At 37.2% G+C, this 17,855-nt stretch overlaps 2 protein-coding genes across 8 annotated transcripts in view; one reads left to right on the plus strand and one right to left on the minus strand.

Moving 5' to 3' along the window:
• KRIT1 (KRIT1 ankyrin repeat containing) overlaps window positions 1–12,442 on the minus strand; it is a 36,386-nt gene extending 23,944 nt beyond the window's left edge. Inside the window, exons 1-9 of one of the 5 annotated variants that reach the window (XM_041728315.1) lie at window positions 12,061–12,442; window positions 11,550–11,714; window positions 8,862–8,991; window positions 7,565–7,724; window positions 3,207–3,299; window positions 1,773–1,902; window positions 683–926; window positions 375–490; window positions 4–147 (exon numbers count right to left, since the gene is read on the minus strand). In XM_041728315.1, the coding sequence (XP_041584249.1) occupies window positions 4–147; window positions 375–490; window positions 683–926; window positions 1,773–1,902; window positions 3,207–3,299; window positions 7,565–7,724; window positions 8,862–8,963 (989 nt within the window). In that variant the 5' untranslated portion in view covers window positions 8,964–8,991; window positions 11,550–11,714; window positions 12,061–12,442. Of the gene's footprint in view, window positions 1–3; window positions 148–374; window positions 491–682; window positions 927–1,772; window positions 1,903–3,206; window positions 3,300–7,564; window positions 7,725–8,861; window positions 8,992–11,549; window positions 11,715–12,022 lie in introns of all 5 variants that reach the window. The other 4 variants (XM_041728316.1, XM_041728317.1, XM_041728314.1 and 1 more) reach the window with 4 other exon arrangements.
• Window positions 12,443–12,561: 119 nt separating this feature from the next.
• ANKIB1 (ankyrin repeat and IBR domain containing 1) overlaps window positions 12,562–17,855 on the plus strand; it is a 141,715-nt gene continuing 136,421 nt past the window's right edge. The window contains exon 1 of one of the 3 annotated variants that reach the window (XM_041728312.1): window positions 12,562–13,057. The gene's annotated coding sequence lies outside the window, so the exon portion shown is untranslated. Of the gene's footprint in view, window positions 13,058–16,999; window positions 17,019–17,855 lie in introns of those variants that run through there. The other 2 variants (XM_041728310.1, XM_041728311.1) reach the window with 2 other exon arrangements.

A 17,855-nucleotide genomic window follows, 5' to 3' on the forward strand; every position in this document is an offset into this window, starting at 1 on the left:
TACCAGCATGCATAATGAATAGGCGCCCAGTGGTCACTATCTAATTGGTTGACTGAAAATCTTTCATTGAGAAGACGGTTTAGTAATTCTGAATCTCCTTCACAGGCACTTCGATGGAGAGGAAAGTCATCTACCCACTGTCGTTCCCTAATCATTAAAAACAGATAAATTTTTTTTAAAAAAGTACTGTTGAAATACAAATTGTTTCAAAACAAACATGTCTATGAAAGCCATATATCACTTAGCAGCTGCAAACTAAATCTTTTATGCAATGATTACATTGCATACTAGTTGCATATTATCATTTTAAACAATATTTTAACATTATAATGTAAGTTTTAAAAAAGCAATGTGAAGTAAAACCAAAACAGTACTTGTCTTCTGTGACACTGCTCATGCTTCTCTGCCATTTCTCCTGTTTGGGAATTTGGATTTTTGAGTAGTCTGGAGCTCCGAGACCAAAGTATGGATTTATTACCACTTTATCTACCTAAAAAGGAAAAATAGAAAAAACAAGAACCCCTTAAGAGCGTTACTCTTGACGTTAATAGATATAAATACAACTACTATAAATGTCATCTTAATGTTTATAATTAGTAATGGGTACGTTTATTTTAGAAAAAAATTATATTGGAGATAAGATGTCTTTTGAAATCAGAGCCAAAATTCATTCAACTCTTACCCGGTTTGTATATTGAAGATCTGATCCAAACAAAGGGTTGTAAATACAAGTATCTGCTTTCTCTAGGGCTAACATTTTACTCTTTATTTCTAGTGCACTGTAGCCCATATGTAGTGAGTTCTCTGTCTGACCTGATTCAGTAGCATATGCAGGGTTTATGACATTAGTTTTTATCCGCTCAAGAGGAGAAGGTCGGAATAAAGCTGGAATAAAGTGAGATTGTGCATGACGTTCATCTAACCACCTGGCAAAGTAGAAAGAAGAGGTCACAGAAGTATTTGTTCAAAAATGAAGATGAAAAAAGTAGAGTATCCAACTCTGATATGTGATACATTCTAATATTACATTCAGATTTTTAAATTTTTAACTAGTGTTCGTTAAGTCCTTCATTTACTATTAATAGAAGTTTTGTTAATAGACAGCAAATTATTTTCAAAAATGCATATACCATAATAACAATAACCCCCCTTCAAAAGTACCATGAAGTACTTTTAAAATTTGAACCACTGAGATGGAGGTGACATTAGCTCTGTAGTTACAGAAGGACAAAGGTATGATAGATTAAACAATTTGTTCACTGCTAAGAGTAACTCAATACTAAATCTATCAGAACAACTTAAGCCATTTGACCCAGCATTGGGGAAAACAGAAAGAGAACTTAATCACTCACTTATTTAACTATTTTAAAAGACATAATTAGTTCTACTGAATTACCGCAGTAAATAAAGTATGGAAATAAGGGAACTAGTACAAAGTAGTAGGGGAAATAAAGGCAGTTGTAATGCAATTTGAAAAACAAAAACAAAAACAAAATACTAAATGTAGTTTTATAACAAGGAATCTTAATTTTTAATCCAGGGCAGTCTTTGTCATTTTTGAAAAAAAAAAAAAAAAAAAAGAGCTTTGCAAGCAAACCAGGACAATCTTGTCTTTGGGACTTTTCATTTTCATATTGTACTTCAAAAACTTAACACTGCGTAGCATATACGTATTATTAATTTTATTATTTTCTTCTGTTCTGTCGGAGCTAATTTCTACTATGAACCTGTATTTGATTTATTAAAAAAATATTTTTAGTGGCATTTCTTACTTATCCAAGGCTATTAACATCCTTGCTGTAAGTGTAGCAAAGTGAGTGCTGGATTCACTACAGACTCGCATAATATCTTGTAAGCAGTAAAAAATTGGGCATCCTGGAGTATATGTATATTTAGTATTATCTGAAAAAGAAAATGAATAATGCCATTATATAAAAGGTTTAAAATTGCATGTTTTTCACTTAAAATTATATAGTATATTTTACAAAGTAGTTAAGTGTAACATGAATTATTTTAGATTTGGATGTAGAAGACCTTGATTAAATTGATGACCAGTTCTGTGCCCTTATCCATTTGGAATTAGAAGACCTATATTCTTGAAGGAAGGCAGAAATTGTTTCCCCTTTCCCTTCCTCAACAATGTTGTAAAACTGATTAATCAGGTTTCCAACAACATTTAAAATACTGTACTTTTTAGTGTAAGTATGGCTGGAAAAAAATATATGTAGAATATTAGAGCTGGCTAATGAAATACATAGAAGTACTGTGTGAGCAACAAGCTAATGGTATATCCACACTGGGTCATTAATTTATTATCAGTATTATTACTGCCCTAGGAAGCTAGTACACTAAAGTTTCCAAAGTGTGTTTTTTTTTTTTATAAATTTTATTTATTTATTCATTCATGAGAGACACAGAGAGAGAGAGAGAGGCAGAGACACAGGCAGAGGGAGAAACAGGCTCCATGCAGGGAGCCTGACATGGGACTTGATCCCAGGTCTCCAGGATCATGCCCTAGGCTGAAGGCAGCACTAAACCGCTGAGCCACCGGGGCTGCCCCAAAGTGTTTTTCACATCTAATACGTCACTGAATTCTTCCAGCACAATGAACTTAGTAGGAGCAGATACAAATAGAGCTGGAGCTTAAAGAGGTGATTTGCCCAAAGGTACAAAATTAGTAGGCTGCAAGGTCTGCACTGAAATTTAGTATTTTTCGATTATTCCAGGATGTCAAAGGCTCAAATTCAATTTTTACCTTAGATATAAATTCTTTGTATACTACCAATGCTGTTAGGCAGAGTATTTTAGAACTATTAACACCTTCTAGTGCCAAATACTAAATAGGTCCTGATCATAGTCTGTTAATGTTCCAAAATACTGAAATATCTATTTCTAATCATATCCTTTGAAAAATCCCTTTTATAAAAATTTTTAATTTCAATTATGGCTTTCCTCCTCACTTCTTTATTTACTCTCAAACCCAGAAACAAAAACATTACTGTTTAGTCCAAAAGGCTGAATATTACTTTACAATCAAAATATCTTTTTTTAACTAATAGATTTCCTCATTGTAACTACTAAAAAATAGGTATTTTAAAACAGTATTATAGTAGTAACTATAAATGCTAATTACTAAATTCCTCAGTAGACTTTAACTTAGCATCTAAAGTATATAAAGATTCATAGGATAAAACTTAGACTTTTACCTTTGACAACTGATGGAACAATAAATAATGCTGCTTCTCTGCCCATCTTCTCCCCATCCAGAGGAAATTTCTTCATTAGTACCACTCGTTTTCCTAACCATTTTTAAAAATCAGTAAAGATAAAAAAAATGGACTTTTAAATTTTAAAAATTATCTCAAGAATTAGAAAAAAATTTATTTTAATTCCAGTGCAATTAACATATAGCGTTGTGTTAGTTTCAGGTACACAATATAGCAATTCAACAATTCCATATATTACTCAGTGCTCAGCAAGATAAGTATCCTCTTAATCCCCTACACCTATTTCATTCATGCCCTGACCCACCTTCCCTCTGGTAACCACTGGTTTGTTCTCTGCAGTTAAGAGACTGTTTTTTAGTTTGTCCTTTTTTCATTTTTGTTTTTGAGAACTAAAAAAAAAATTTTAAAGGCAGCATTAACAGGAGTTAAAATATTTAAATACCAATTTTATTATACACCCTAGTAAAAATGTTCATTCTGATAATAATGCAAATCACTCTGCGGACAATGAACCAGTAAATTTATGGTCTGGGTCCTGACTCACTAGAAGAGCAGCTTTCTTTGCACAGCAAGGAAAACTGTCCAGCTAAAGATTATTGATAGAGCAGCTGAACAGCAAGACATCCTGCAGAGTCAAGGGACATATATTTCCTCACTAAGCTGGGACGTAGATGGTAAGAATATTACTATAGTCTCTGGTGGCTAAGGAGGGTGGTATATGCAAGTTGTAAAATCTTTTTTTAAAAAAAGATTTATTTTATTTGTAAATTTTTTTTGAGAGAGAGCACACAAGCAGGGAGTGGGGGGAAGGGGCAGAGGGAGAGGGAGAGGCAGACCCCCACTGAGCAGGACCCTGGGATCATGACCTGAGCTGAAGGCAGGCACTTAACCAACTGAACCACACAGGCAGCCCATTATTTCATTTATTTTTGAGAGAGAGAGAATAGGGGAAGGAGCAGAGGGCTTTTCTCTGAGCATGGAGCCTGACTCAGGGCTCAATCCCAAAATCCTGAGATCATAAGAGCTGGATGCTCAACCGACTGAGCCACCGAGATGCCCTATAAGTTGCAAAGTCTTAAAGTTTAGTAGCTCTTCATTTAACATTCAACCTCCATCCTCAATTTGTTTTTATTAAAATCTGGGCTATAACTACTGTTGTGAATTGTAACCTCCATTCTTAGTCTGTTTTTCCTGATTTGGCCGCAAGGGGGCTACAAATAAAAACCTACAAGTCCTGCACTTTAAAATCTCTCATCTAGACACCTTTGTCATGATTTTTGTCAACGCTTCTTATCTTCCTCCTCAAAATCTAGAACCTTGTTCCTGACCCAAGTAGGAAAGCCTGGCTGGATGTCTTCTATGGACAGGTAGATAGTATGAGTTCAAGCAGCTTCATTTATCCACGAAATAATGGAGTCAATATTTGTGATCATTATGGCCCATTATTGTTATAGCCCCCAATTACTTTACAAAATGGACATTTGTACAAAATATGAGTGTTAGATACAGAATAACATCTCATTTCAGAGGCAATTTCTTTTGTCGAGACTGAGGTCTTGTCCCACTTAATCTTTCCTGCCTTGCTGCATCCCTAAACTCAGTTCTGATCCATTATTTAATTGCCTACTTTGCAAATTATAAACGTAATGAGATATGTTGTGGGGAAAAAATAAAAGCACTGACTACAAGCTGGGAAATGAGGGTTCTAGTGCTAACTCCTCCACTAACAGGTATATGATTTTAACAGGTATATGTTGCAGGTAACAACATATATGTGCATTTCCATTCACAGTTGTGAAAATGATCATATACCAACTCACAGGACGAATTTAAGAATTTCATTAATAAGTAAATATGGTAGTGCTTTAAGAAAAATAAGTGCGGTATTGCTTTATAAACTGGACAGCACTGCACAAAAAGGTAAGGCATAAATTTATTTGTGTTATAAAGTCATTTGTTCATTTGTGCTTTTCACGCAATGCTTATATAAAGAATCCTATTAATCTATAAAAATATCTCATACATTAGGAAAACTCAATAAATAGGATAGTTAGGATGTGGTATGCCTCATTAATAGAACTAGTTACACTTACCCATTTTAGTTTCTCTTATTAAAGGCTTCAGGAAAATCTTCTAAGAGATTTCTCTGGGCTTGAGGACATCTTTGTTAACACTGATACCATTTTAATCCCCCTTCAGGGTGAAATAGATCAAGTGGTAGATCAATGGTAGAATTTGGCTAACTCACAAAAAATTATGATTCCTCTGTCTTAGCTCAAATATGTTATTTGGGTACATGTCTCAGGAATTTAATCTCAAGGGGGATCCCTGGATGGCTCAGAGGTTTAGCGCCTGCCTTTGGCCCAGGGCGCGATCCTAGAGTCCCGGGATCGAGTCCTCACGTCGGGTTCCCAGCATGGGGCCTGCTTCTCCCTCTGCCTCTCTCTCTCTCTCTCTCTCTCTCTCTCTGTCTATCATGAATAAATAAATAAAAATAAATCTTTAAAAAAAAAGGAATTTAATCTCAGGATATATTCTGATTGTAACAATTTAGCAATAGTAAAACAAGTCTAGATGAAAATTTATCAGAGAAGTCTAAGACTGAGGTAGAAATGATTGACAAATTTGTGACATCCAAAAAGAGCCTTTTACATTCTTGGATCACCCCCAAAGATAGTCCCCTTTTTAGCTAAGATCAATTTTTAGATCTTTTTATTAAAAAATCAATCTGATAATGAGGGAATGGAGATTCTTTGTGGAACTCAGAATGTGTATCAAAGACCTGTAAATTTATGCAGTAACTTATTATAATCTTGAGTTATAATGCTTAGAGCCCCATTGGGGAGGTTACCTATTGGAAGGGTAACATACAGTAAATGACCTCCAAAATTATGAATCAGAGACTTACAGTTCAGCTATTCTGTGGAACAAATACGCAAAATAATAACTCGAATCACTGGACTCAGCCCTGTCTCTGCAACAAAAACAGTTTCTTTACTGAAACAGATGAATTAGACAATCTCTAGAAAAATTAACAGAAAAAACACTGAATAAGCATTAAAAAACCAAAAAGTAGGCAGAGAGAGGTTTGCTTTATTTCATCAACTGTTTTCAACAGCTTTTTGGCTGAAAATAGCTTTAGATTCTTAATAATAATGCCTGAATCTTGAACATAATTTATAATTTCTCTAACTTTTAACTATCTATTTCTTGTGAGGCTACAGCCTGAGAAAATTATCATTAATTTTTAAGGTTTCCTAGGCTATATACTATCTAATATTTTAAATGGGACCTCAACCTTTCAAAGGTTAATATTTCAATAATTCAATTCAAAAAGGGTTTTCTTCCTGTGCCCAAATAGGAAGAACCCTCTGCTACCTGGCAATTTATAGGACTCTAATCCATGAATCTTTTAATTTTCACTTAGTTAAGGAGCAAGGTTTTTAGTTTCCTCTGTCCTGAAGAAGTAAAAATAGTAGTTCAAAGATACTTAACTAGAGAACTATACTTCTAGCAAAAATTATTTGTATTTTCTCTTAGTTTTCAAGCCACTCCTTGGTTTCCTATCTCTACTGAACAAATCATTAACACTGCAGCTTATTTAAATATTTTTCAATGTAAAAAAAAATTATAGTCCTTTTTTTTTAAAGATTTTATTTATTTGAGAGAGAAAGCATGAGCAGGGTAGGGTGGAGGGACAGAGGGAGAGAAAGAAGAAGGCTCCCAGCTGAGCAGAGGGAGCCCAAGGTGGGGCTTGATCCCAGGACCTTGGATCATGACCTAAGTGGAAGACACACACTGACTGAGCCCCCCAGATGCTCCATAATCAAGTTATTTCTTGAAGGGCTTTCCTACACCTTAAAAAAAGTTTTTTAAAAAATATTTTATTTTTTTATTTATTTGAGAGAGAGAGCACGAATATCCATTGGTTGGTGAGAGGAAAGGCAGAGAATCTCAAGTAGACTTCTCGCTAAGAGCAGAGCCGGAGGTGGTTCTACTGCACAACCCCGAGATCATGACGTGAGCTGAAAACCAAGAGGTGGATGCTTAACCAACTGAGCCACCCAGGCACCCCTGATGTTTTTTTTAAATGGAAAGGGACATAAAAAGGAATTGATCTTTTTTTTTTTTTTTTTAAGGTTTTTATTTTTAAGTAACCTTTACTCCCAAAATGGGACTTGACCTTATGACTCCAAGATTAAAAGTTACACACTCTGAAGACTGAGCCAGCCAGGCAACCCAAAAGAAACTGATCATAATATATTTTTAAAAATATCTTTTTCCACAAGCATTTAAAGCAAACTGTATTAAAAAAAGAAGAAGAAAAAGTTTCCTACCTCTAATACCCTGGTTTGCAGGAGAAATTGGTTTGGTGGTTTCTACTACATAATCCAATATGCCTTGTGTTATTTCACTGTTGCCTTGAAGTTTAGTTTCCAACAAAACTTTCTTTCTCTTTTTTTTCTGTCCTTCAATAGGAACTTCATGTAACAAAATCTTAGATGAGAAAAATTTAAAGAGAGAAAGTTTAAAATAAAATTTACTTGCCCTAGAATATAATAAGCCAGCAATCTTCCTTAACCCCAGCCTCAGAATATCCTGGGAAGCTTTTAAAACAATAGCAGTGCCTAGCTTCATCTCAGACCTATTAATGTCTAGGGAACAGGGTCCTGGTACTAGAAGTTTTAAAGTTCCCCAGATGATGCACAGTGTAGCCAGGATTGAGAACTAGTAAACCAGAGCACTGCTGAAACAGCAGCCTCCTGACAACCTCTGCAATATCCTTTAATAGGTTTCAGATAACTAATCTTACAAAAGCAATTTTAAGCAACATGCTAGAGAAATTAGTTGGACATAGGTTACATCAGAAGTATTCTATGATGCTTGGAATCTGTTGCATAGAAAAGATAATTCTGTTTTAGGGTTTTCCAGGGTTTGTTTTTTTTTTTTAATTTTTTATTTATTTATGATAGTCACACAGAGAGAGAGAGAGGCAGAGATACAGGCAGAGGGAGAAGCAGGCTCCATGCACCGGGAGCCTGACGTGGGATTCGATCCCGGGTCTCCAGGATCGCGCCCTGGGCCAAAGGCAAGCGCCAAACCGCTGCGCCACCCAGGGATCCCATTCCAGGGTTTTTTTTTTGCTTCAATCTCGTTTCCTAATATATATAATACAATTCAGGACTAGAGAGAAGTAACTTAATTGCCTAAAACTTTAATTAAAGGTAGAGAGATATTTTAAAATGAACTGTAAAAAAAGATTTCTTTGGGGAAATAACCAAGAACAATATTTCCGCAGGAATTTGGAATAAACCGATTTTTGCAATTTAAAAAAAAAATTTTGAGAGCCATTTAATAAAGTGTACTAAAAACTAAATCTGTACATTATAAGGAAAACTCAAATGACTACCTTTTAATATCTAATAATTTATATCCTATCAATCAACAGAAAAAGGCATGCAACACACAAAAAGACAATGATGGGCAGAGACCTAGGAGCATCAATTCTACCTTTTCAAGATCTAGGTTGTCAACAAGAATTTAGAAGACATGATAAGACTTTACGTAAATGACAATGATAACGAAAAATGACATCCAATGGTAGCAAATCAAATGTTAGTAAATTGTTCTTACTTCATATGACTTAGCTCGGTATTCCCGAGAATTGAGACTGGCAGTATTCTTTGGACGAATAACAGCAACATAAGCATCTTCGAAGTTTTCTGGATTTCCCATTGCTTTACAAAACAAACACAGAAATCCTCTGGAATATTAAAAGACATATAATCAACATAATCACTTTGAAAAACAATTTTAAAAATAACATGCTTATTTTTCTATCTTAAAATATATATACTACCAAAAAGGCAAGCCAGAGATGACTGTATCTATTCAAAACCTTAGCTCATAATTTTAAGATTTCCTTATGGTCCTTTTTTCCTTTTCTGTGAAAAGTAAAAATATTTTAATGGAGATACATACTTTTTATATGTCTAGCCTGCATAAGAATCTAACTTTTGGACCTGAAAAAAGGTGATGTGGTTATAACGTATCTTGTAAATACTAAGCAAGTAATTACCTGCAATAATAATTCAGAATACCACACACTTACTTTCCATAAACGACACAAGTAAATGTCTTATTGTTAATAGTTTGGAACCTGGAAATAGGTAGCTGCCATTACATTCTTTCCAAAATCTTTAGAAAGAACTTTGATATTTGACATTTGGATAAGTTAAAGTATACCTTATAATTTTCTTTGAAGATGCCTATTACAGAGTCAAAAACATTTGATCAATGGATAAAATCTCTCTGATGATGACTTATGAATATTTTTCACTTCCATTATCAATTCCCTAGATAACTCCAACATTTTTTTCACAATGTATGTTTTACAAACAAACACACACACACACACACACACCCCACACATTTTTTCCTCAGACTAATTTTAAGTAACCATTGAGGAATTTCCCAACAAGCATTTGTATTTCAAGCACTGTCTCCCTTGTTTTTTTTTTTAAAAAAAGGCATTGTATTGTGAATATACTGTATGACATATATAGCACAATTACACAAACCTTTCTTTCTATTAAACACCTAAAAGAGAAATCAAGTAATCTTTAGTCTTCTAAACACAATTTAAAGCAATTAATTCCTATGCTGGCCAACAGGTTAAAAAAAAAATTATGGAGAAAGGTATGACTAGAGTTAGCAATATGTTTAGACTGTGTTTTAGATAAAGGTTCAAGTGTAACAATAGGAAATAGGTGGCGTTTTGTTATGGCTCATTTTATTCTGAAAAATGCTTAGGCATAAATGATACTGTTCCAAGCAATGAGGCCTTACAAATATGCAGAAATGCTTCACAACTGGAGTTGGTTTCCTACCTGGGATCACTGAAAATATGTAGGGGCATTTCTGGTTGTCACTATGACTGGGGAAGGGGGTGGGGGATACAAATGCCATTTTGTCCCCATGGGGCAGGTTTGTTAGCATTTTTTTGCTATAGCAGACAATCCTGTTTAACAAAACATAAATAATATCTTTAATAAAATCATTTGCTATATTGAGTACTTAAGAACAAACTAAAACCTTTTCCACCAGAGAAAAAGAGAAGATTTGGTAAATGAATATGGGCATTGTAAACGTAATAAGCAGAAGTCAAAGTTGATAAGAGGATTTACCAGTTTGCAAAGTATATGCTAATTATCAGCAATGATCAGAAAGTGTATGTTCATAAATAAAAACCAAAAAAATGGGACATTATCTTAGATCCCTGTAAAACGTTCCTGAGACAGAAAATGATCCACCTTCTTCCATCCTTAAGCAATGTTTCTTAATCATTTAAATCCGTGCCAGCTTTAAATAATGAAACCAAGCCAAACCCACAAAACCTTTCTGTCCACATAGTTGAAAATCATATTTTTTTATCAAATATTTTTTATTCCCGCCAACCAAAGTGATTTTATCAAGTAGTCCTTAAATTTGTATTGCTTTTGTTTTCTGTATATAGAATTTAATGTTTGTAAAATAATCGGAATAGCTAACACCTACAATGCTTATTACATACTAGACACTATATTAAGTACTTTACATATATTAATTCATTTTCCCCCTAACTCTGATGGAGGCAGATAATATTATTATCTCCGTTTTACAGAAAAAAAAGCTGAGGTGGAGTAGCTAAGTTACTTGATCCTTCTGCATTCTCCAGGAACAAGTCACTATTTCAAAGCATTATAACATTAAAGAGAAGAGATGGTGACTAAATGTCAGGAAGAATTCCTCTAGAGGAATTTATTTGTTGGCCATAAAAATCTCATCCTTTTGCTACAAAGAGAGGAAGTATTAATAAAGTACAATAGAAAATAGCCATCAGTGCTACTTCTAAGTCAGCTTGCTTTTCTCCCTGTCCCTCAACCAATTCTACTAATCATCACTTATCAGGGTCAACAAGTGTCACCGATAATTTTCAAAGGCTTTCTTTCTGTTAAGTGACGTTCTGTTCTGTAATTTTAGATATTTAATAATCTGCAAATTGCTTCGGAAGACAATTACACTGAATTTGGCTAAGAGAGAAGAAACTAAGTAATGCTGGCATTGGGAACCAAATGAAATCCTACGGCGAACACCAAAGTTATTTAAGGTTATTTGGGAGAGCATGATTTCAAACTGAATATATCTAAATATGCTATATATCAGCTGCTGCTGTAGTTCTGCAACCCAATTCTAAGGGAACCAACTAATAATACAGTAGCTTGGGGCTAAGGGCAAAAAGATCCTAGAATGAATTGTTTTTATACTGTTACGAAAACGTACTTCAATTTTTGGCATTTCCCCCCATAAGATGAGGCCTTCAAAGCAGTAGATGCAGAGAGAACGAAGCATTTGCAAACAGAAACTGTGAAGGCACACAAGCTCTCCAAAAGAGTGAGAAGGGAATGGGAGTGATTTCCTCGGTCAGGCCAGCTGCATCAAAGATTTCTTTTGAAGATTAAAAAAAAAAAAAAAAAAAAAGAATAAAAAGCAAAGAGCCAAATGCCTCAAAAGATGGAAAGAAGTGTAGACAGGCGAGCTGGAATAACAAGTTGTGAATCGCTCTCCCTGAAACGACAAAACAAAACAAAACAAAACAAAACCCACAACACCTCTCTGCCCAGGTTTTTCCTCTGCCACCACCCATCAACATCCACTACCTGGAAAGGCCGTGCACGCCTCTTAGCTCAAAGAGCCGCCACCCCAAAAGTGGCTTTGGCTTCTTTGTCACTACATGTAAGAAATGAATGCCTTGCCTGGAGAAACCAGATGTGGAGATAGTTCAGCCTCCCACCTCTGTTTTCTCTCGCTGGAGTGTGGCTCGCTCCTCCTCGTCTCACCCGTGAGGGCGGCCGAGCGCCTCCCGGGCCGCTACATTCAGCTCCCTGGGTGGGACAGTCACCTGCGGGGCGGGGTGCCGTCACCGCTTTCTCATTCCTCCGTTTCCCAGCGGCCAGGCCTAACTTCCTGTGGCAGGAAAACCCTTGGTGGCCACCAGAAGCCGCCTGGCGTGTTCAGCCGCGCTTCCCAAAACGCGCCAGAGTCCCTGGGCTCGGAGAAACTTTGGCCGACTAGTTCTTTACTGTCCTCCCCTCTCCTCGCTCCTCAGCATGATTATCACTCCCGAAATTAGGCGTTGCCGGGTCCTCAGAGGCCCTTGCTTTCCATCCCGCCGCTACCGGGGCGAGGAAACCACTTCCGGGGTTGCACCCTTTGCAGCGTCGCGGTTGGCCGCGGAAGAGCTTCCGGGTCGACGGACAAGCTGCTGCCGTTCCTGCTGCTTCCCGCTGGGGCTGCGGGCTGTCTGGGGCTGGTGGCGGCGGCTCGAGGACACGGGTGGCAGCGGCCGGCACGCCAGCGGCTGAGCCGGCGGCGGGGGAGGGGAGGAGGGCCGCCGGGGCTGCGTGCGCGCGCGCTAGGCTGGAGCATGAGGCGGACTTGACCGCGAGGCGGAGGCAAAAGCCACCGCCCCCTCTAGCCCTCCCTTGAGTGAGGCGGCGAGGCGGCCAGAGAGGGATGGGGGGCGCCCGCCCGGTCTGAGTCTCGTCGCGGGCGCCTCGGTCTCACGCAGCGTCCCTCGCGGGCCTCTAGTGCGCACTCTCAGCCCCAGCAGCCTCTGCCCGGCGGGTGCACCTGGGCCGGCGCGGAGGGGGCGCCCGCCTGGGTGGGTGGGGCGGGGAGGGCACCTGAGGTCACCTGCTCGGCGCGAGAGGCAGAGGCGGCCACGGCGGCGGCAGAACTGCGGAGCTGCGGGGTCCACCCGGCCCTAACCCTCAGCCCGGGAAGTAACCGTAAGTCCCCGCTTTACCGTCCGAGTGTGAGTGAGGCTATCTCAGCCCTCTTGGGGCTCCGAATCCAGCGCTGCCTAGTTCACGCCCTGCCGGGTCTGCCACTAATGTGTCGCCTTCTTCTTATAGAAGACTGTACCCCTGTCTGTCTGTCCCCGTCTCGGAACAGGCAGCATCCTCTGTCGGTCCCGTGGGGCTGTTCTCCCAGCGAATTTGCGGGTCTCAGTGGCGCGTCTCATCCCCCTCAGCCAGATGCATCTCCTTGTCCCTCTGTCCTCAAAGATCCTGTGTCCTCCCTCTTTTTCTCTCTGTATCCCAGACCTGGCAACCTCCCCCCGGCCCGTCCTTTGGGACGTGGAAAGCCACGGGTTCGGCGAATCTCGTGGACTAGAGGGTCTTGAGCGGATGGGTGAAAGTGCTCTGCAGGGATGTGATGGGTGGGGATAGGTGCAGACAGCTCCGATGGACCTTTATTTTTGCAGCGTCTGCCACCAAAACAAAAGAGTGGGTCGCTCCCTGGACCTGCATTCCTCTCCCTTCTTGATTGTGTGTAAGCTCTTTTCTGTACGTCGCCGTTTGAGTCGCAGGAAATTGGAACTAGAGCCTTAATTAAGCATCTCCTGAGGAGGTTTTAGGAATTAGTCTCACAAAATCTATTCACACGGAATTGACATAGTAAACAATTTTCTTTGGAATGAAGACCCTTTCCAGAAAAGCTATCTATGCTAGTAGATCTAAGGAAATGAATGTAAAACAAAAGCCTCATGTTTCCAGTACGTTTTTATGCCTTTAAATTTTTAGTGTTTTGGATTTACATTTAGTAAATGTAAATTTACAGAGTGTGTGCATGTGTGTGATGTGGAAAAATTTATATTGGAAAGTTTTGCATTGTCAGGGGTTAAAAAACACATGATTTTTAAAGATCATATCAGATTGTTTTTGGTAAGATAATATTTTTAGTCGTTAATTTCAGAGAGATCTTTTTTTTTTTTTAACAGATTTGGATCAGCTACCAGCAGATGTTACACACTTTTGTGTCTATGACTTTACTGCTTCTTAGTTTAAAAAAGAAATTAACTGTGAATATCCAGTGTGTATTTTCAGATTTCGGGCGAGGCATTTTTTCCTCTTTGAGTGTAGTTTGCTTTTTGAACTACCACTGCAGAACTTTCCAGAAGTTAGATTTAAAAATAATTGTAATGCTTTCTGTGACTGAACAATAGCTGTTACACATCTTGTTACTTATGACACTTTCCAGGGCTCTATAGGAAGCGAATAATAATTTAAGAATAATTTTACTCTGTGTATTGCAGGTTCTTTGTTAACCATTCTGTAAACTGTTCTGTAATGTAAACTGGTAGCGTTGGTTTTTTTGTTTTGTTTTGTTTTTTCCTGAAACGTAGTCATTGTGTTAAGAAAGGTAGATGTGTTTAATGATTCTTGTGGTTGTTTTCAAACCCTTCTTTTAGCACTTATTTTGGGGCTATTTGATTTGTAACTTTATATTGTTCACAGATTTTAGTTTAAGTAGGTTCAGGAGATGTAGCTCCAGCTGTCTGTCTGGAAGTATACTTTACTGGTTTGTTTCCGAAGCCAAGCAATGTTCAGAGTTGAGTATGTTATTAAAGGTGTTGCTTTTCGTAAAATTGATGAGTTTCCAAATATGGGTGAGGTGATGGGCTGTAACTTAGAAAAGTCTTTTTTTTTTTTTTAAGTCTATTGAACCCTGTTATCTTTGGAAGTAGGGTGAGGAAGATAGCACTGTATTTCACGTTACACTTTTTCCTTTGCCGACTGCACTGGGAATTTTGAGTTTTCAATATGAAAATGTCCCCAAACCATGCAGATTATGCCATAACGGTGAGTTCTAACAGTGGCTGCTGAGACAAAAGTTTTTTTGGTTACTTTTGTACTCCTATTGCACTGCCCACTTTTGAGAGTTGATTTTCTTTCTTTCTTCCTTTTCTGGAGTGTGCAGTTGAACTTGTGAAAGTGAAACCTGTGTCTTTACAATGTACTTGTAAGTAAAAGTTCAAGCTTTCATATATAAATAGATGGAAGAACTTGAATTAAGCATATCTTAGTCTCCTAGAATGGAAGTTAGAAAAGATTCCTCAATGCTCTGGGTACTTTTTCCTTCATTGAGGATGGACACAACATTTATTTAGATGAAATTTAAAAATACTTTTCTGTGATATTAGACTTTATATGTGACACATTTGCCAATATAGATTTGAAAGTGGCTCAATCATTATTTTAAAAACCAGTCTGAGAGGAGTTTCTATGAATTGTTTTATTTTTTATTTATTTTATTTTTTTAAACTTTTATTTATTTATTCATGAGAGACACAGAGACAGAAACACAGGCAGAGAGAGAAGCAGGCTTCATGCAGGGAGCCCGATGCGGGACTCAGTCCTGGGACTCGAGGATCATGCCCTGGGCCCTAGGCAAACACTCAACCTCTGAGCCACCCAGGGGTCCCTATGAATTGTTTTAAAAAATGCTTATATATCTTATTTCCTTTCTCAGTGATTTGCTTAGGGAATAACAATTTTTGGACTCTTAAGTTTATTTTTCAGACAATCTCAGACTATCTTTTTTTTTCTTTTGCAGGTAACTTACTTTTATACTCACTTCATTTCAGTAAACCTTTATTGAATGCCTGCTGTAGGTGCCAGGCACTATGTTTGATTCTGGGACTACAAGTATAAATACATTAGGATTCCTTTCCTCATTGAATTTGCCAGTCTAGATATTTGACTGTGATTCTATCCATCTGCTTTTACAGACATCTCTAATAGGTTTTGAAGTCACTTTGCTGTACTTTGGGGTTGTTTCATATCCTTCTATAAGAATAAATACACTAAATGCCATTTATTGAGTGCTTAACTTATACTAACTACCATGCTAAATGCTTTATATACATAATTTCATTCAGTTCTTACACTGGTTCTAAAAAAGTATTTTATCTCCACTTAAAAACCATACAGATTATTATCTATAGTAATATTGAATGTTGTTTTACTCATAATATATGAGAAAAGATTCAACCTTAAGATTCTTATGTAAGAAAAAGAAGTTGTAATATGTAATAACAATTTTTAATCCTCTACTAATGCTTTGAATAAATTCTTATTTCATAAGGTATTAATATTGTTTATTTTCTAAAGCAAATTATATACTATCAATGTAATATTCAGTAGTTATTGATACTTTAGAAAAGACAATTCTTTTTTTTTTTTTTTTTTTTTTTATTTATGATAGGCACACAGTGAGAGAGAGAGAGAGAGAGGCAGAGACATAGGCAGAGGGAGAAGCAGGCTCCATGCACAGGGAGCCCGACGTGGGATTCGATCCCGGGTCTCCAGGATTGCGCCCTGGGCCAAAGGCAGGCGCCAAACCGCTGCACCACCCAGGGATCCCTAGAAAAGACAATTCTGAAGTTCCTTATGGTTAATTGTAATATAGATCTCCAGGCACCTAGAACTTTTTTTTCTTCTAGTTCAACAGTGGGACCAGCAGCTTATAAAATGTACTTAAAAATGTGTGTATTCTCCAGGAAAGGTATGATGTTGGAGCTATATGTAATCTTTTGAGTTTAATTCTGATAACTGTCTAATATCTTGGAGAGTTTTGGTTTCTGCAGTGAAAATGTATTCCTTCAGATTTTAAAATGATCTTGTTTTTATCTATTAGGATATATGCTTTATCAGCAATTTAATATAGTTCAATCTAATCATTTTTCAGAGCCTCACATTTAAAAAAAAATGATCTTCTGTCTCGTCTTTTCTCCGAGAACTTCATTTGTATTCTAAACATTTTATTCTACTTTTGTTGTTTGTTTTGTTTTTACCATAAACCCTCAACAGTTTGCCATTCTTTAGGTCAAGGCTTCTGCTACTGGTTATACACTCTTCTGTTTTTGGAACAGATAATTATTCCTCCTTCAAGTTCCTAAGAAAGGTAATCCTTGATGTTTTCCTGCCCTTAGACATATTATAACTTGACATAGACAGTTTTTTCCTTCCCATGAGGCAGAATTCTTAATACTCAGGTCACTAGTTTTGATTGGAACAATATTGGGAATTCCTGGTAAGGTACATAACAATGACTAAATTACAAATGTGTTAGGTGCTAGGACCATAAAAATGAGTAAGTCAAGATTCCTTTCCTCATTGAACTGTAATATGCCTATTGAAAATCCATGAAGTTAAAAAAGAAATTCATTTAAAACTATTTCTCCAAATAAGCATAAAAACATTGTCCTCCTTCTTAATCTATCCCCTCAGAGTATTGTAAAGAAAAGGATATAAATAAACATATTAAGCCAGGGTTTTTATTCTATTTCCTGGCCTCAGGCAGAAAAGATGATTTACAGAAAAGATGACTTTCTCTGACTTACGGAAAGATGCCAGAACAGGGCAAAGAACTCTTAACCCACTTCCCTCAGATTTCACCATTGTTAATATTTTACTGCATTTCTTGTATTGCCTGCTTTCTCTCTGTTTCCATACATACATTACATATATGTGTGTATATGTGCATAAAAATACATGCATACATACCCATTATTACAGTCTTTTTCTGAACCTTTTGGAGCAAGCAGCAGACACAGTGTATCATTACCTGTAAACACTAGTGTCTGTTTTTCAAAAGCAAGGCACTCTCTAATATAACTGACATATAACCCTCTAAATCAGAAAATAAGCATTCATACAACACTACTGTCTAGTCCAAAGAACCTGTTCATATTTCATCGACAATTGGAGCAGCCTCTCTTTCTTTTATGACCCAGGATTC

The sequence above is a fragment of the Vulpes lagopus genome, chromosome 13, assembly GCF_018345385.1.
Source record: "Vulpes lagopus strain Blue_001 chromosome 13, ASM1834538v1, whole genome shotgun sequence".
NCBI classification, from domain to species: Eukaryota; Metazoa; Chordata; class Mammalia; order Carnivora; family Canidae; genus Vulpes; species Vulpes lagopus.